At 35.4% G+C, this 19,805-nt stretch overlaps 3 protein-coding genes across 8 annotated transcripts; 1 reads left to right on the forward strand and 2 right to left on the reverse strand.

Annotated features, from left to right (window-relative positions):
- Positions 1–1,041: 1,041 nt before the first annotated feature.
- Positions 1,042–4,019, reverse strand: LOC110411702 (uncharacterized). The gene is made up of 2 exons (XM_021421973.2): positions 3,731–4,019; positions 1,042–1,885 (listed from the first exon to the last, which is right to left on the reverse strand). Exons 1-2 carry the CDS (start codon positions 3,795–3,797, stop codon positions 1,284–1,286), a joined length of 669 nt encoding a protein of 222 aa, XP_021277648.1. The 5' UTR covers positions 3,798–4,019; the 3' UTR covers positions 1,042–1,283.
- A 320-nt stretch (positions 4,020–4,339) lies between these two features.
- On the forward strand, positions 4,340–7,151 carry LOC110411700 (uncharacterized). 5 transcript variants are annotated; one of them, XR_002444812.2, is made up of 7 exons: positions 4,340–4,905; positions 5,001–5,071; positions 5,397–5,491; positions 5,907–5,974; positions 6,139–6,217; positions 6,463–6,573; positions 6,682–6,703. XR_002444812.2 is itself a non-coding variant. In XM_021421970.1 (7 exons), exons 1-7 carry the CDS (start codon positions 4,472–4,474, stop codon positions 6,812–6,814), a joined length of 723 nt encoding a protein of 240 aa, XP_021277645.1. In that variant the 5' UTR covers positions 4,352–4,471; the 3' UTR covers positions 6,815–7,151. The 5 variants fall into 5 exon arrangements, 4 of the variants coding, with proteins under 4 accessions (XP_021277646.1, XP_021277647.1, XP_021277645.1 ...); XM_021421970.1 differs by lacking the exon at positions 6,139–6,217 and having other exon boundaries at positions 4,352–4,676; positions 4,866–4,905; positions 6,682–7,151; XM_021421969.1 differs by lacking the exon at positions 6,139–6,217 and having other exon boundaries at positions 4,352–4,905; positions 6,682–7,151.
- On the reverse strand, positions 7,113–13,817 carry SLOMO (F-box family protein). Of its 2 annotated transcripts, none has more exons than XM_021421967.2 (17): positions 13,004–13,817; positions 12,704–12,917; positions 12,474–12,606; positions 11,934–12,033; positions 11,646–11,843; positions 11,291–11,561; positions 11,111–11,209; positions 10,920–11,008; positions 10,652–10,751; positions 10,387–10,557; positions 9,880–10,065; positions 9,630–9,790; positions 9,352–9,550; positions 8,574–9,040; positions 8,424–8,487; positions 7,718–7,804; positions 7,113–7,495 (listed from the first exon to the last, which is right to left on the reverse strand). In XM_021421967.2, exons 1-17 carry the CDS (start codon positions 13,411–13,413, stop codon positions 7,415–7,417), a joined length of 3,030 nt encoding a protein of 1,009 aa, XP_021277642.1. In that variant the 5' UTR covers positions 13,414–13,817; the 3' UTR covers positions 7,113–7,414. The 2 variants fall into 2 exon arrangements, with proteins under 2 accessions (XP_021277642.1, XP_021277643.1); XM_021421968.2 differs by having other exon boundaries at positions 9,913–10,065; positions 13,004–13,813.
- Between the last annotated feature and the right edge of the window lie 5,988 nt (positions 13,818–19,805).

Below are 19,805 nucleotides of genomic sequence, written 5' to 3' on the forward strand. Positions count from 1 at the left end.
TATGTGAGCCGTATCTAATTTAAAAAGAAGAATTAAAAGGAAAATATGATAGAATTGAATCTTACCAATGAGCCCAGCTGAAAAGACTAATCTTTGCCTGAATTATTTACCCAAACAAAAACAATGAATGATGTGCTAGTTAGGGTTTAATTATGTGTAAAGTTTAAATATTAAAAGAAATTCTAAATTATTTTACTTTATATACTAACAAAATTATTATTTTATTATAGTTATTTTTTTTTTAACTTATACCTATGCAGGTTTTTAATTTTAATGCAGTCATCAAATTAATATCGATTAATATTTTTAATTCATGTGATATATGATTGATTTGATAATACGAACATATATGATAATTAATGTAAACACGGCATATGCCATGTCAACTATGACATTGAGAGGCTTTATTTATTTGGGTAAAGAAAGCAGAAGTAGGAAATTATTGGGTTTTAAACTTTTATCTACTAACCAATCATGAGAAAGAAAATTTTCAACTTGCATGAGACAAGGGCTCGAATCCTTAGACGGTCGACTCGGACCAACATTCGAAGCACTAGCTTTCTAGCTCGCATGGCATTGGTCAGGCCATGAGTCCGCGCCCAGCAAACCGACGATGCCAAGTTTCTTTAATCCAGTCCCACCTTATACCTACGGGTGCCAAGTATGATGAAAGTAATAAAGGTTTGATAAACGCTGGATTATAAGAAATTTTAGTTAAAGAAACACAATACAAATTACACAATCATTGGAAATAGTAGTACCATTTGCCATGGCATGTGTTGATTCTGTATAGAGGAGGTTTGTAGACCCAAAAAAGGGGGAAAATGGAAACCATTGGTCATTCCATTTTGGACTAACCATACCCAGTTTGTGCCTTTAAGGCACCATAGTATTATTGAACTGCAGATATTAGAAGCATATTAATCCAAAGAAATTATTAGAAGGTGGGTGATCAAAGGGAAATTTAGCTGCTGGAAGTCTTCACATCTTCGTGTATGATAGTTTCACAAATCATGATAAACAACATAGTACCATTCAAAGGAAACAAAATAACAACAATAATAATAATTGAATAGGTTCAATCATTTGAAATTGTACACATGAAACCGGCGGAATCAATGGCATAAAGTGTGTTCTCACTCAAAGTGGAAAAAGTAATCAATAAAATTATGATGATATAACAAAAAAAAAAAAACACCTACAGAGGCCAAGCTATTCAAGGCAATGGGGTGCCTCAGAATCAACAATCAAGAGGAAAACAGTTCATATGCTAAGGGATATGATTATAACCCGAAGGCATATCCCATAGCAATGAAAGCTGTAAGAGCATACAGCCACACATGACCAGGTCGAGATGAATCATCAGCACCGCTGCATTCGTCATTAGCGCCACTAAAGCATCCAGGTCTCGTAATTTTAGCCACACCTCCTTCTAGAACAAAGCTATTGTTTTGCTTACCACTGCTGAACAGCACACACCAGAAATAGGGAGCCCCACCATCTGTGCCAGTCACAGCAGCCCCAACTTCTGTGTGGTTCTTATTGTAGAGAATTTCCAAACTCTTCTCATTTTTCATCAACATTGAGAATGCTTCAGGAGGCTGGACATATTTGGACTGGCATCCAAGTAAACGGCCAGTGATTGGAGAGAGGCTTGAGGCACCAACACCACAGTCTGGGGCAAAAGTTTCAGCAAATTCAGAATCAGCAGGCTTCTTGGCATCAGGCCCTCCTACAGCATCACAATCACCTTGGTATGCTTTTATATATTGCAAAGCAATGCAGGCAAGGCCCGGGTTGTCAGTGAGAGATGAAGACTTGTGTGCCGTTCTATTGGCATTAAGCGCAGCCACCAACTCATCCGCAGGGTTGTCAGTTACTTTGGCTACAGTTTGTGTTCAAAATGTCACAAATATAAAGAAAAGATGAATGTTGTTAGGGCTCAAGAAAAATGACAGCCACAAACACATGCACAAAACAATTTGAACCTTAAAAAGATGACTAGAGAATGTAACAGGTTGACAAACTACATGCTTTACATGCCTTTGAGTAATCCATTTCATATACTCAGCCAGTTATACACTATGGATATATGGGTACTGATAATAATTAGTTTTTGTTCCATAAGAAAAATAAAATGTAGCAATAAACATGACAAAAGCAATTGCTTGAAGCAGAGGAGAAATCCTCTTACACGATGCGACCAATACCAGCATGAAGGAATCAATACCAAACAAATTACAAAAAGTTTTTTTTTTTTAAAAAAAACCAGGAGTTCTACTCAGACCAGTCAGAATATCGCATGCTCTCTTCATGGGATGATACATGGAAAAAGTGATATTAGAAGGATGCGGCACCCCTTGGACCGTATGCTGAGGATGTCTTTAAGTTCTATATCCTCACTGATTTGTTAGCTAAAATTTTGCAGTATGATGACGGCTGGAGATGGGTCACTAGAACAGCAGGGGCAATCAGGTGTAAAGTCATGCTGTCTTTTAGGATATTCAGAAGGGAGGAATCAAATGCAATATGAAGGGCTTCAAACATGTTAACTTCCCATGATGAAGTTGGAGACATTTTATCATGCCTCATAGATGTGGATAAACGGCAAAAGTTTGGAAACGAAGCTTTTCTCTTCTTGGTGCATTGCTTAGTTTCAGCGCATCTTGTGCTCACTTGGGCAATTCATTCCTCTCTTCTACAAGAGATGTGTATTCCTTTTCACACATAATCATGATGCATCTCATGATCAAAGATTTTCATCTGGGTTTATATCATGGCTACAACTTTGTCTTCTTAAATGACACTGACATAACAAGTTCTTCATTCACTATATATTCGGATTTAGCTGCTTACACATGCCCTAACTCCTATGTGGAATAGTATTAGGCAATTTAACCATCTATAATGGACAATTCTAGACCAGACTCGTTTAAACACAAACATGTACCCACAGCAACCAGTATTTTCTCTGGTGTGAAACAATAGAATTGCAAAATCCTACGAGTTTATGATCACTTTCTTCCTGCCAGAGTCCTAAAGAAGATCTATTTTAAGAATGATGGAAGGATATCAAACTAAATGAAAAAATCTTCTCCTACCCCCACCCCCACCCCCCAATATGATTCTCAAACAAGATGACAATCAAAAACTGTCTTCAAGTGGCAAATTCAAAGGAAAATTTCTTGATATGGTTTCTGGAAATGGAGACATATCAAAATACATGGAAATGATAGATCCAAAAGTAAAATTTCTTTCCCTTGCCCTCCTGTATACAAGCTAAATAGAGCACTAAGAAGGGAAATAATGCCAAAATAAGTCAACCAATTAAAAGACACCGCTTTAAACAAGAGATCCAGCAAAAAAAAAAAAATGCCACCTGCTTTAAGCAAAACTTAAGTCAAATCAAAATGGGCTAAAGTTTAAAACTGCAATGCCTGAGATTCAGATCAATTATATGTTAACCAACTTACAAACACACAGCTGCATTTGGAAATATGAAAGAAACCCAGAAATAAAAATAGATAAGAAAAAAGATTTTTATAGTTATGAAGCAGATCAATCACGTACTAGAACCAACGATTCATTTCCAAACCCAAAACATACATACATTGTACAAAGTCATTTCGTTTTATCATACAAAAAAAGCTAAGAAACAAAACCCTTTTTTTTTTCTAGGGAAACAATAGCTAACGCTGGATAAGAGAAAGAAGATAGGAGGGAGACTTACTTTGAGTATTAGCAGAAACAGAGAGGAAAAGAAAAGGAGACAAAAGAAGCCATAAAATCATTGCCATTGTTGATTTCCGTTTTCCCTGTTGCTTTGAACTTTGAAGAGTAAACTCAGGAGATTTGAGACTGAAGAAAGGAAGGGAGATGGGAGAGACAGAACAGAGGGAATAGTCAGTAAAATGTCCACGTCGTTTCGGTTGCTTTACATCTATTGCTGCTCATTTGGTCATAATTTGCCGACATGCCACCGCCCGGGTTCTCGGGTTCGACCCGAATCTTTCTTGCAACCAAAAATACGCAGCTAGCATTAATTTTTTATTTTTTGGATTTTCGAGGAAATGGGGATTTTTTTGTTCCTGCTTAATTATTAATTTATTTAAGATAAAAAAAATCATAGTTAAATCCAGAAGTAGTTAGAAAATGCATGTGAGGAAGGCAACTTTTTTAAAAGACAACCAATTTGGCTCCTCCTTGTTCCTACGTTATTTTCTTGTAGTCCCACACACTCAATTACGACTTAACTCTAATTACTATCTTAATTAATATTTTAATACAATTAGAAGACGTAAACCAAGGGTTTAAGAAGATGTGGAGCCAATATATAATAAAATTTTTGCAAAGGTTAATTTTGTGATTTCGGACAACGCCTCTTTTATCGTGGTGAAGGCCATAAACAAACGGATAAGACCGTTCCAGTTTTCTTCTGGGGACAAAATCCACCGATGTTTGTTGTGTCGAAATGGCCACAGTTCAATCCCACGCGCACGCTAGCGCCTACCCTTTCCTTTCCTCGTCCTCTCCTCGCTCTTCCGCCCCCAACTTCACTGCTAAACCCAAGCGATTCTCTGGAGTGAGGTGCGCAGTGTCTCCACCGAAATGGCGGGAGAGCCGGCGACTGGTTTCAATCTCTATGCTTTTCTCTCACTTGCTCCTTGTACCCAACTGTATGCTTGGTTTGATCTTAGTTATACAATTCGTACTATCATTTCACAGCCAAATAATAAAGGGGAAAGTGTTATTACTATATTCAAGCTTTTTCTTTTTGCCTTTCATTGTTTTTCAATCAATTATGATACTGTCAGTTTTGAGTTGCTTCAAAGCTAAGTCATGGCCTATTACTTTTAATACTGCAGATGCCATTGCGGGTAGCTTTTTGGATAAATACGTGAAAAGGTAATCAGTAATTTCCTGGGTGAATGTCTGTGTTGTACATAATTTTTCTTCTTGTGTCAGTGGTAATCATAAATGATATAATGTATATTTAACAGGAAGAAGCTTGATCCACTTGAGGTATATGTGCCTGCTGTTATATTGACTGAGTTCCAGATTAAGGACCTAGGTAACCTTTTTCGATCTTATCTTATTATTATTGTTATTTTCTGTGGATTAAATTCTAATTAGATGTTGATTGTGTAAGTGAATCTCATCATTAAACCCAATTCCTGTTACAGGCTAGTTCTTTTGCTGAAGGAATGATTTTGTTTCATGTTTAATGAGATAATGGACAGAAGTTGGATTTTTCATTTCTGTGTTTTATGCTTGAGTTCCATGCCCTTGTCATCCTGCTAAACGAATCCTTCACTTCCTGTTTTAGTCCCTTTCCTTTTTAAAAGTATGTTTTGGTTCATTCTTATGAAGCATGTTCTGAATTCTAACCACTACAGAGAAAACTCTGGAAGTTGATAAACCGGAATATGCCATCTGCAGATCCCTACTACGTTCTGGTCCAGCTGCATCTCTACGTATAAATATTCGAGCTGTAAGTTGAGGTTTTCTAGTTAGTGGTGTGATCTTCTCATATCTGTGTTATGTTATTTAGTTGCCACTAGTTATTGACATATCCATGAGTCAATTCTAAGTTGAAGAACCAAAGACCTATTAAGTTTCCAGAAAGAGAGGAATTTACATTTTATGAAACTATCAACTTGACCAGGAAGTTTGTGTTCATTAGCCTAATGGCTCTACCTGCTCTTCGCTAGTTTTGAACAAATGATGTCTAGCATTGCCCCGGAGAAAGAGACGGAGGAAAAAGAATGATGTTAGGTTATGCATGTTGTCACACTAGGATCTTATTAGAGGCCTTGTTACCATATACATTCTCATTCCACTTTGCTTTATGGCAGTTTTTGTATACATGAGTTGCTGAGGTTTGGAAATTTTCTTCGGAACTTCAGGTCGCACAGTATGCTTCTGATGCTGGCAGTGGTGAAAATGCTTTCAATGACGTTGATCAATGTCTCAGGTGACCCTAATTAAGCTCTAGATGAATGTTTTAAAGTATTCTGTTCAATTTATAAGAGCCAAAAACCGTAGGCGAAGGCAATTTTCTGCCCATTTTGTTTGAAGCACATCCATGGGTCTGCATGCCTTGCGATCCTGGTTTCTCCAATGTGCTATATATTACAGGAGCTTCTACGAAGCAAATCAGTTGGGTCGCGGGTCTAGAGATTAGTCTCCAATGGTTTACGCTGCCAATTGAGAATAGGTAAGGTCCATGCTGCTTGTACAATTATGGGAGGAGAGTACATCTGGGCGCCGATGTTAAGCTGTTGCTTTGCTTTGTCACTACAAATTTTGACCATTTGCTGACATTTGAGAAAATGTTGAAATGTTTTCACGGAGAATCATAAGTAACCCTGTTAGAATAAGCTACGCTTGCAACGTACAAGTTTAGCAATACCTCCGGCAAACTAAATTTTGAAACAAACCAACTTTTGTTCTTTTGCTTAGAGCCTTGGAGGAGCTGGATTCCTTGCTTCTACGGGCATCACGAAACAACCCAGAAGCCTCAGTAAAATCAATGAAGGCAAAGATTGGTACTGCCCTCAATGCGCTGGACAGGTATTGCATTACAGTTGATATATATATGTACCTCATTACGGTCATGCTTGGGACATCTGCGTTAAGACAAGTAAGCTTCATTTCCTCACAAAGCTGTTTCTATTACAGCCTCCTTCAAACAGTTCCTTCCGATGTGTTAAATCAAGGGAGGGAAGTTGCAGATGCCTATAGAGCTCCTGAGGATGACGTCAAGCCTGACGAATTGGACCCAGATATTAAGCAACTGGAATCACTTTTATGAATCCATATATGCTCTGCTCTGTAACTTGCGAGTGAGCCCATATTCTCTCCTTGTATCCTTGATAAAATTTCCGACCACAACAATATAAACGTCTGACGTGGACCCACATCCTCTCCCATCTGCTTCTTTCTTATCCCCATACTCTTTGTTATGACTAAAAAAAACCAATAGATGACAATCATTGAATTCATAGTTCCCAGGCAAAATTGGATCAGAACCGAAAGAAAGATTGTTAAAGGTCATGACTGCTATACATTTTACTGGCTTCTTAATGTTTGTTTTTATCACCCATAACTACTGGTACTAAATTTTGGAAGTAAAATTTTCAGATTTCATCTATATCTCCAACAAGATCAACAACCGATATAGTGAATACAAGAACAGTGGTAGTAATTTATTACACTGTTACATTACCTATATATATATATATTATATTATATTATATTATATTATGTATCGACAACAGACGCAGGGAAAATATGATGACCATTTACATACAAAAGAGAGCTGATCATGACAAATACCAAGCCGTTGTTGCTGCCACTAATTTGAAGTAATATCCACTTCCAAACGGAAATAAAATCCTTGATCGCATAAGCATCATGCAGGAGACAAGCTACTAAAAATACGCTTCAAACTTTGACAAACTGCTCTTAGCCTCCCCATGCTCATTGAGCAGATCTATCAGCCACCACATAATATTAGCATTAATGGATTGGATTAATTTCATTTTTCTTTAAAAAAAAAAAGCTAGAGTTTCAAGTAGAAAAGACAATAAACAAGATTTGAACATAATAAGCAATTGCAAAGAAGAAAACTTTAGACCTACCAGTTTAATATAGTAAACGCTACACACTTCATAAAGTGCGAGCAAAAAAAGGGGCAAAACAAAATGATGCTCACCTTTGGACAGAAGCGGACATCCAGAGTCTCCAGCATGCTACACTGTGATATAGCGGTTTCAACTGCTTCTTCCTCGATGTTGCAAGACTTAAAAAGGACCAATAGGCAAAAGAAAACAGAAAACAGCATCAGATAAGAAACTCTCGGCCACACACTAACTACAAGGACGGAGATTCACGTGTATATGCTTATGTGTGACAAAATGAAATCAAAAATAATTTGGCATGCAGGAAACAGGAAATCAAAAAACGATGTGGGGCCAGAAACCAAATACTCTGCAGAAGAAGTGACACTACAGTCAGAATAAAAAGATAACTTTACCATCAAAGAAAGAAAGGCATTTCCCAAATAGACTACACTGCATCAGATAATGATGATTGCGAGATAAGTCAGTTTAGTACCTATCTTCAACTATTACTAAACCATCAGAGAATGGAGGCTTCATATGACTCACTAACTGCTTCCTTAAAAACATAACTAAATACAGGGAATATAGCTTCTTCACCATTGACTATGTGATTCAATAGATCCAAACTCTCTATGCATGTGAGTCTTTAACAGAACAAATCCATCACAGAAGCCTAGGCAGTAAGAACCAATCAATTTCAAGGATTCACTCCCAATTGAAAATCCCTTAAAAAAAGAGGCCAAAAAAAGGGACCTAAAAGATTAAATGTCTGTGGTTTCGAAGACTGAGAATGCATACCTGAAGAAAGAGACTCGTCAGTCTAGGACACTCGAGCTTCAAAACTTCCAAAGAGCAACAATTGCTGAATAAGATATAGCCAGAAAAATTTAGAAGAATAAAACATAAAAGAGAAGCAAGTGACAACAATAAAAAGTTGGGCATGCCTACCTTAGATTAAGAAAGGACAAATTGAAACAAGCAAGATCAACTTCCTTTAAATTGGCTGACAATGAAAGATTTAGAGATGACAAATGGAAACAGCGTGCTGGTGGTGGGATAAGCACTTTCCTAATATTTGGACAACCTACACAGTTGAGGTTCTGCAGTAAACGGTTGGCTTGCTCAACTGGCTCATTGATGTTCTCAAGAGAAAACATGCTAGATGCATTATCCGTGCTGAGCGACTCCAAAAGTCGACCACCAGTAGAACCCCAATTCAGGTCATGCATATTTATACATCCGTTCAAGCTCACATGAGTAAGATGTGTGCAATAAGCAAGAAGCTCCTCTATGGCAGACTGACACAGGGTACCATATGACAAGTCCAATTCTTGGAGTTCTTGCAAAGCAAATTCCTTGTAAAGAGGCTCCAATGATGAGTCAGCCAGATATTTGCATGCTTGTAATTTTAACACCTTAAAGAAGGAAAGGAAAAGTGAGCAAAAGAATAGAACAGGAAATAAGGAAAACATGGAGTATTAGAAACATTGAAAGCTTAAACAAGACAATTTACCAAACACGCAAAATTTCTAAACCTTGCTTAATTGTAGAATAAGAAGCAACACAATGGTCTTACCATTTAAATCAAAATAGAGAATCTCTAAGAGTACAAACAATGCAAAACTCATGAATGGATCATGTATGTACAATACAACCAACTGAATATGTAACACTAGCATGCCACATATGTATATCCAGTCTTACGTATCCAGGATTTTAAAGTTACCTTCAGCTGTAAACAAGACACAAAAACTGGCTGCAAATTCGTCAAAAAGGTATATGATAAATCAAGTGTCGTTAAATTCGGAAGCCAGCGCAAAGAGAAAAGACCGTCAGAACCAATAGATGGGCATGACATCAATATTAACGACTCGATCAGAGGGCAGGAAGACGTTGTTGCAGATAAGCAATCATCCTTAAGTTGGCTGCATGTAAAATTGAATAGAACTGTCAGCTATTGACCACAGTAAAGAATCACAAAAAGAATATAGCATTGCAACAAACCTGCAAAAGGAAGCATCCAGAGATGTCAATAGAGGACAGTTAATGGATGCTTCAGATAAGACACCACATCCTTTCAACTCAAGTGACACCATGTATGGAGCATCAATTCTCAGTGTGTTCAATTTTGGGCATATTCCAAGATTAAGTGACCGAAGAGCAGCCTAGAAGGAGGGAAACGCTTCAGGTGTTATATTTTATAAGAGCAAGAAATTGCATGCATCAAATAGCTAAAATACATTAGCAAATTAACCTCACAGGAAGTCTGGAGTCCCTCTAAACTTACAGGACAAAATGATGCTCTTTCCAGATGATCACAACCATCTAAACAAATTTTCTCAAGACAAGGACATGCAAGATCCAGAGTAGTGATAGCACGACAACCAACCAGAGAAAGACTGACCAAAGATGTACTGGAGAACTGTACTGCTGTCAAGCTCTGATCAAAATAAAATCAAGAACTTCTGTCAGAAAAGCACAATACAACCAAGGAAAAAAAAGGGTCATTACAATGACACACAACAATGCCTCAATAATGCAGCATCAGGAACCAAGATGGTACATCAAACCAGAGTTCAGACAGACAAATACATGGTGCCATTTGAAGTGACCAAAAAGCTCAGAAGAAGCTACCATTCTAAATCTCTTATCATTTTAAGCCTCTTTTACCACCCAATCTTTGAATGTCAACTAGCAACGCCTCTATCCATACACACGGATGACAAATAATTCAGTAGCTAGAAAGAAACTATTCACAAACCTCACAGTTATCCATAACCAAAGCTTTTAGCATAGGGCAACCACCACCATCACTAAAGATATTGCAAACAGAATTTGTCAACGATGCACAATCTGTAAGGTCTACTTCTTGCAAACATTGACATTGCAGTGCCAACATTGTCAAATTTTCCTGCTTCTGCAACGCTAATTTCTGCATGTTCATGAAATCAACAATCCAAATTTGAAACTTATCAATGACCAAGGCAATGACAAATAGAGATCAAATTGTGAATCAAAACACATACTTGAAGGGAATTTGAACTGATGTTGATGCGATGCAGTGCGGCACAATTGGATACCGTTATAGATGATAGCATGAAACACTGTACATTCAGATCAGCAAATCTGCAGCCCAGAAATTATAAATTACTACAAAATGAAAAAAATAAAAACAAACAAAGACAGGGAAGACACCAAAAACAAAAGAAGGAACTCCAGCCCAAAAGCAATAAAGCAATATTTTTCGGTTTCATAAGAAAAGGGAAAGGTGAACTAAATCAAACAGCAGTATACTTTCGACAATGAACCAGTCGAATTTTCTGCAGGCGAGGAAGATCCAATGACACCAATGTCAACATGTGGCAATTATCAAGCTCCAACTCCTGCAACAGGTAACAAAATCAGTCAAGCAGCTAGAAGTTTTTAATAGAGACTGCAAAGAAATCTAGGTAACAACAATATAAATGAGAAAAAGAGATTCAAACCTCCAACATATAACTATGAGCTATTGCAGCCATTGAGGCTGAAGTTATACCCTCGCAGTTGTCGAGCTTTAGAACTGTTAACATTGGCAGTCTTACAGACTTCAAAGAAAACAAATGCATCAGATTACACCTTAATCAAAAAAGCGGCAGTTAATAGAACTACATCAACCAAGAACTAACCTCAAGTGATATGTTCGGACAATATGAAGCATTCAGCACATGAAGATTTGCACAAGTGAGAGCTATCTCACGTAGCGTTTCATCACTAACACAAGAACAATTTGACATGTCTAAAGACTCTAATTGGGGGCATGAGGTTACTGCTGAACGAATTGCAGCATCTGTAAGCTTGTGGCATGAGCTTATATCCAGCAGATGCAAAAGAGGACAATTAAGAGCTGCCTGTGCCATATTACTACGTTTCAAAGACAAGTTTTTCAGTTGTGGGCACCTGCAAAAGATCAGATTTCAGTACAAAGAATGACTATATTGACATCAGCATATAGTTAACAGTGAAGGTATGTCTTTATTTCACCTGATGGATATACGCATCACACGGCATTTTGTTACTTTCAGATCACGCAATCGTTCATGGTTAATAGGTATCTCTTGAATACCATTGCCAAGAATAGCATCATTCACATCCAAACTACTCAACATACTACATTCTGACAACGCATGGAAAAAAGCATCCCCTAGTTGGCCTTTTGCCAATGTTAAAGCCTCGAGATTTCTATCAATCAGAAAATTTATATAAATTAACCGCAGGCACAAAGATTTCATTTGATTAAAACAATAAAAAATATGATGATAAAAAGGGTACCTTAATGATATGACAGCTTTCATAACAAGCAGGTGAATATTAGGAGTGCCGCTGAGATTCACTTCAGTGGCATTTGGATACCGTTGACACATGTCCTCAACTGTGAAATTAAAACACATAAGTCTTAGTCGTTTGGATGCAATCTCATTTATAACTCATAATGTCCCACACAAAATGATAAAATGAACAAATGAATCAAAACACAACAACCAATTTAACTCCATGCATTAAAGCTAAATGGTACTAAGGCATATTTAAATTCTGATCATCTGTAGCATGTGACATGAGTATTCTGCTGTCCAGAAGACAGCATCAATCCCAGCGGTTCTTAAAATAAAAGATGAAAGGACAAGTGTACACATATTTGCATGCTCATAAAATTCACTTACTTAGAGGAAAGTGCCTATTTTAAGCATTTAGAGATCATCAACAACTCTCCAGCAAATATCTAAATTTTATCAGCAAATTTATTTATATAGAATACACTTTTTAAACCAAATTAAGAACTACCCAGAGATATTATGCAAATATGAGACTCACATTGTTCAAGAGAAATATTCCGGTTTTCGAAATTCAAACACCTCCAAAAATCCTCATGAGCACTAGCTGCTCGCCACTGCCTACAAACCATAGCAGCATAGCAAAGATTACGATGATCCAAGAATGAGAACACCTGAATATAGCAAAACAAACAAAAGGTTCAATAACATGAAACAATATACAAAATTTTAAAAACTATAAATAAAAAGATAATAGTTCAAACTACTAACCATATGCAATAAGTCATCCGTCAGATCCATTCGAATTTCGAAATCCTCCGTTCTCAAACCACCCTCATCGTTCCCACCATTAGCATCAAAAGGATGCTCGTCACCCCCATTATTCAACATGAAATTGTGATAAAACATCCCATTATTAGGCAAAATCGACGAGCCTTGATTAATACTAAAATCCGTCTCCGCTGAAGAGCAAGAAGTCCTCTCACTACAGTGAAAACTTTGCAGAATAAGTATCGCACAAAAATTAAATTTCTTAACTAAATTTGTTTATACGGTGTCCAGTTGACTCACTGAGAAGCGGAGTAGACTTTGGCTCGCTTATGGTGGGAATCATGGTGGTCACAACCTTCAACGGCAATTGAGGCGGAGGCGCTAGTCTCACCCTCGGAAGGACGTGAGCAGCGAATCAAAGGGCGCCACGTGACACCGTCCCAATTCCCATCACACCTCATGGCGGTGACCATCTCTTCAAACAACAGCAACGTCTCGTCTCCTTGTTTTTGCCTGTTTAGGTTTAAAGCTAATTGAGCGGCGACGGTGGCGGTGGCTTCTTCTTCTTCCTCGCGCTCGTCATCGTCGTCATTTACGATATTGCCCTCTAAGTCGTCTACATTTTCCAAAAACCCTTCCTTCATGGCTCCTTTCCGTTGATTATCGTCTTCCTCGTCGTCGCTAAAGCATAGACAGCACCAAATCCTCATGCACCCGGAGGTCAAGGACCCAACCCCACCCAAGAAAGAAAGAAAAAACCCTAGCTCACGATCCTGCACATCTCATTCCCCCAGAACAAGAAAAGAGACCCTAAATTTAATGAAGCAGAAAAACAAAAGCTCCCGTCTTTCAGGAACCCTAAACTTCCAAAAAGCAAAAAATCGATTTTGAAACTTCAATTTTTTTGGAAATTCAGAGAAGAATCGATCGATAAATACAAATACACATATAAAGAGAGAAATTGTAGATTCTAGAGACAAAGAGGGAAGGACATGACCGGATCTGATCGGATCTTAGGAGCTGATAGTTGTCAAGGGAACATCTTTTTTTTTTTTTTGGACAATCTTGAAAAAATGAGACCGGTGCTAATGGGTGAAATAATCCCAGAATTCGTGCTTTTATTGAAAAAACCCAAAAAAAAAAATAGAGAAAAACTTTCTTTACTTTTTTTCTTTTTTTTTCTCTCCTCTTTTCCTCTTTACACGGGGAATTTTCGGTTGTCTTTCCGTTTACTGCTAGGGGCGGACACCGACGCCGTTTAATAGATTTTATATTTTAAAAAATGAAAATAATAATTTATTATGGCAAACCAAAAAAAATAAAAAAGAAGGCTCGTGTTTTTTATGAAGACTGGTTATGGACTAAAAGCACTTTTCTAAAGTCATGGGTGGATTTGAAAGATGAATCACACGTGCAAAACAACTTTTGGGTCAATTTTTGATTACAATTCAAATTGAAGATTAGTTAGATATATATGTTCAATCAATATTATTCCAATTACAAAGTTTAATCCTATCATGGGAATCTAATCAGGATATATAAATCTCATATAATTAATATAAAAATTAGCAAAGTAGTATGCTTTGCTTTGAATCTTCATTCATTTTGACTTATTTACTGATTAACAAAGTTTAATGCAACCATGGGCCTATCCTTGCAGTAGCATTTAAAGATGAAAGTAAATAGCCAAAGTTTGATGCTGCTTCATTGCTTGTTGACTCCCCAAACTTTCAATCTAGGGAGGAACCCCAAGTGGGACTTGGAATGTGACTGAATCATATCTGAGGTGCTGTCGTTTTATGTTTAAGCATTGTCATCATCGTTTTATTTTCCTTTTTTCCTTTATTTATTTATTTGGGTTTGGCCCCTCACGCTTCAACAGTGTCAAGCTTTTACTGCGCACTAGATTGCGCCATTTACTGACACGAAAATTGCTCCAACTTTTTCTTTTTTTTCTTTTTTTAACCGATCAAATACTTCATACTAGTATTATTGTACCTTTCGTTAAGAAACACTCGGGTACTTTCATTCAGCCGAGTAAAACATAACTTGCTGAGGATTCTAACATACACGTGGCAAACTGTCAATGTTCCAAGATTGGATTCCTTGAATCGGACGGACCTGGGTTTGTCAGGTGGGTCCCGCTGGTCTTCTGTTTGTAAGAAACTGAACGTGGTCCTAAAAATAGGGGACCACTCAACTGACCTATGGGTACCTGATTGAAGCTTAAAACTATGCACTAACATTTTCCATCCAGAAAAAGATTAAATTATTTATTATGATACAATATTTAAATAAAAATTTTTTATTATATTAAATTAAATCTTTTTATTTTCATTTTAGACTAAATAAATTTTTCTAACTAACCTTGCTTATTATTTTTATATTATGTGTTATTGACGTGTTACATTAACATATTATAATAAATGATGATACGATTATGTGATATTTTCACTTTTTATATTAACATTATTAACGTATAAAATGACAATAACATTTTAACTAACTATAGATAGTTAATTATTAATCATAAAAATATATATGAAAAAATAAAAATATAAACATTTAATTGAATATAATAAATTATTAAGATCTTATTGAATTTTTTCAAATAATTTTATAACTTTTTAAAGTATTATATCTTTATCTATCTATGAATGCATGTGTGCATGTATTACACATTTGACATGATTAGGTTTTAATTTTGGCAGAAATTTTGATAATTAACTAAATTATTATTGCCGTGACCGAGAGTTTCCTATGTTTAGAGTGGATTTGAAAGCATTATGATTTCATATAATATGGTTTTAAATAAATTATGATTACATATTACAACTATTATTATTTACTTTGGCTTTTTAACAAGTACTGATAGCAACATGAAACTTTAATTATAATTCAACTTCGTATGTTATCATACTAAAACGAGCTGAAGAGGTTTTATTACTGTTAAAAAGTAGACAAGATATTTGTGCCGTGGACTACTTAAAAAATGTGAACAGATCATGTGGCAAACCCCATCAAATCATTTATTAGCAATGATAATTAAGCATAAAATACTATATCTTTAAAAACTCTTCCCATTCACTTAAATAAACTAGCTAACATTCTTTTATATATAAAAATTACTATGTTTTTAAGCATAAATTACTATTAATTACTATATAATCATGAATCTTATACATATATTTTTGTCACAATATTTAGATCCATCCCAACGAGAGTGTGCATCAAACACATGCACCTAATGGGACCAGGTAACTATGTGCTTGGACATACTAATTAATCTAATATATAATATGTATAATGTATAGTTAAAGATTGCAAGATTATAATCAAAACGAATAAACCTCCACAAAGTTTGTACAACCAAATGAGCGCAAGGGTAAAACTAATCAATCGAAACAATAAAAATTTAGATTGCTCAAAATTAAGGTTAAAAATAACTTATAGACATAACATTTTAAAAAATTTATAAATTATTTAATAAATTTTAATTTTTTATTTCATTCGTCAAATTCTTATAATTTTATTTTAAATCAAATAGACTTTTATCATTAACGGTTTATTAACTATCATTAATGCATATGCCACTTGTCATTTATATTCGCTTGACATTGACGCGAAAATTGAAAATGTCACATAATTATGTTATTATGTTACATTATCACTTATTATGATATGTCAGTATATCATATTAACGTTATGTGACGACTATTACTCATTATTATCTCTTAATTTTTAATTATTTTTATTATTATATGTATAAAACTTAATATATATATATATAGTTTGATTAATCTTTTAATTACCCTTTAACTACCTCTTATATAAAATTCTAGATTCACTATTTGAGATAAAGTAAACAATATGTTTCACTTTATGTTATTCAATGTGCATGGAATTAATGCATTTATGAACATGTTTGGTCTTGATGTTCAATGAGTTTAATAATGCATGGACATTGCATTGCATTGCATTAAACTCACACCATATGGTCCATTCCTTCCGATTCCTTCTATCTTTGGAATGACAAAAGGAAAAGACATAAACATCAAAGCTCCACGCTTGGTATGAGTAGAGAGAATCTTAGTACTCCCCTAAACTCATCACTTTAGCCAGCTCACGCTTATCATAGTTTTCAAAGTTTAAGTTCGCCCATGTTAGAAACACACACTTGATGGATCAAAATTAAGTTCGCCACTTCATGGTTTAGACGTTGTAATCATATTTTAATTCGTTAATTTCAAAATTTAAATCCGAAAACTTTGTAAATAAAATTATAAAATTTAATCATTTAGATCTCTTTTTTCTTTACTTTTTGTTTGTAAACTTTGTTCCCACGCCAACTTTGCCATTCTTTAATTGCATGAACAGTGGAAAAGAATTACAGCACCTTTTTTGTTTTGCTGTTTTAATTAATTTGTTAATTAACGTGTTAAACCAGCTTTGATAATTAATCATGATTATTATATAGGCCTATTAGGAAACATTTGTTTTTTTAATGGCTTCCTGATGTGGAGACATGCGGGTCCCAGGATTCCGATCAAGGGTCAAGGAAAGATATGGAAAGATCCGGGCGGTCTATCAAAATCCTTGACAATGTTTGATCCCTTGGGTCTCCCTAAATGGCCGACCACTTAGGCACTTGCCATCTCCATGCCAACCAGTACGTGAAAAACACATCATACAGCCAGGAATAGGATTATAAATTTAAAAGTAAATATATTGAAATTGAATCCATAAAGAGATAAAATAATTTAAGAAAATTCTGAATCATTTAAAATAATTTTAATAATTTTTTATTTTTTTAAAAAAATTATTTGAACTGACGATTTATTAATCAAATTATCACGTATCATTTTATGTCACTTGATATAATATGATATACTAACATATCATAATGATGGTGATGTGACATAATAATATAATTATGTGATATAAAAATAATAAATTATGTTTTGATTAATATTAATTAATTAACTATTAATTATAAGTGTCTTTGGGACTTGAAATAAAACTATATAGATTTTGATTAAATGTAATAAAAAAACAATTTATTTAAAATTTATTAATTTGAAGTTTTTTTAAAATTACGCTCATCAATAAATTATTTTTATGTTAAAATGGAGAATCTCTCTTTTTTTTTTTGGGGTTAAAGAAAAAGTTGTCTTGTCAAACTATGCATAATTGACATCATGGCCCTGTATATTTTGTTTCCCAACTCATATTCCTCTTAAGTAAGAAGCTGGATGAATCTTATATATATATAAAAAAAGTCTGATGTTCAAGATGGACGTGAAGATCATAAGCAGCAGCAACCAAATGGGCCTCACCCCTATTTCAATGCATCACAAATAGTTGTGCATGCATAATCGATTCATATTCCATCATTATACATGATGAATTTTAATGTTTTTTATTCTTTTCATAAGGCCAGAGCCTAGAGGTGGTGCCAACTGCCAAGAATGAGGGACTGCATGGAAAAAGTAATGCTAGCAGGCAGTAGCAATCAAGAGTGTAATGATTTGGACTAATAGCTGAAGCCGAAACATATGACAGTCGATTTTGTTGAAATTTGAATGGTCAGTGCAGTGGTGAAACCAGCACATAAAACTAAGGACGAAGAAGCCATGTAAATCCAGCTCTGGACTCATCTTTCGACTTTTTCCAAACCCATAGCCCATTTTATGTGGGTCTGATCAGGCTTTCACTATTAGGCTTAACCCATCCAAATGTTTTAGATGGGTTTAGATGGGTTTAACTATCAACGTGGAGCTCTTGTTTTTCTATGGGGCCATAACGATCTTGTTCAACCCAATCCGATTGTGCTTTCTTTTTAACATGTGTATACATGTATCGTATGTATACGTATTGTTGGATTAAATGGTACTAAAGGGAAAGTCAAAATACATACATATTGAAATGAAGATGGGAGATGTAGGATTACAAGATTAGAATGATTTGAAGGTTTTGTACAAATTGAAACCTCCAAAATTAAACAGTTTGGGATATTTTCCTTAAAGTGATACCAGGGTTTTATTGGAGAAATTAAGAATAGTGGTACATTTCAAGAGACATTTCACTTGGCCAAACCAAACAAAGAAAAAGAAAAGCTACTATGCAATGACCTCTCTTATCATTGTCAATACATACAATCAGAGAGATTTGTCTTGTATTCTAGTGGGATTCCATAATGATATCTTTCCTATGAAATCAAGGGATAAGTTCATACGACAATGAGCTCCTTTCGTCCTCCTGTTCCTGCTCACTAGCTTATTAAGAGGTAGCTTTCTTCTAAGCTGGAACGCTTTATTTCTGTCGTCTTCTTAGCCACAAACAAGCAAGGACATTGATAACCTTCTTTTTTACACCCCCTCCCTTTTTTGTTCTCAAAATTATTTTTGGCATGGTCCTCCTGGCTCGGGACAGTTGGAGAGAACTATAGCAGAAGGGAAGGAGTGGACCACGCCTCAAAGACTTTATACATCATCTTTTTTTTTATGAAACTTGGGGGTGACTACCATCAGACACAACATGGAATCATGGCTACAACTGTAAAGTTCACTAACTATGAAAAACCCTTTTGTAGTTATGCAGAAGCAGCCTACTCCAACTCTGATTTGTCTTAGATTTTCAAGCAATATTATAATAAGACTAGTTCAAAAGTCGATTATCCGTGCCTTCGGGCTTTTAGATTCAGATGAAAACAAAAATTTTATTGAAAGGAGAACATCAAAATCCAAGGAATACTCCAAATAAATGAACTTTTGATAAAAACTTAAATCTCCAATGCATGCAAAGCCGACCTCTTTCTATCAATGCAATATTTTTAATATTCAGTCCCCATGTCTCTCCCTTTTTTTTTCTGCTTTGTTATTTGGATATATCTTTTCAAGAGAAATCTAGTGTGGGATATTATTCTTTTCATAAAGTAAAACAATTTACATTCTATAAAGCGTCTCCATGCACGTGTACCGTAGGGGATCAAATATTGATGCTATATATGTCTATATATATATATATATATATATATTCTCAAGAAATCATCTCGATAACTACTTTGACAAGACTCAATGTCACGTTTCGGAATAACTTTTTC

The sequence above is a fragment of the Theobroma umbraticum genome, unplaced genomic scaffold, assembly GCF_002168275.2.
Source record: "Theobroma umbraticum cultivar Fairchild unplaced genomic scaffold, ASM216827v3 scaffold_56.0, whole genome shotgun sequence".
Taxonomy (NCBI): domain Eukaryota; kingdom Viridiplantae; phylum Streptophyta; class Magnoliopsida; order Malvales; family Malvaceae; genus Theobroma; species Theobroma umbraticum.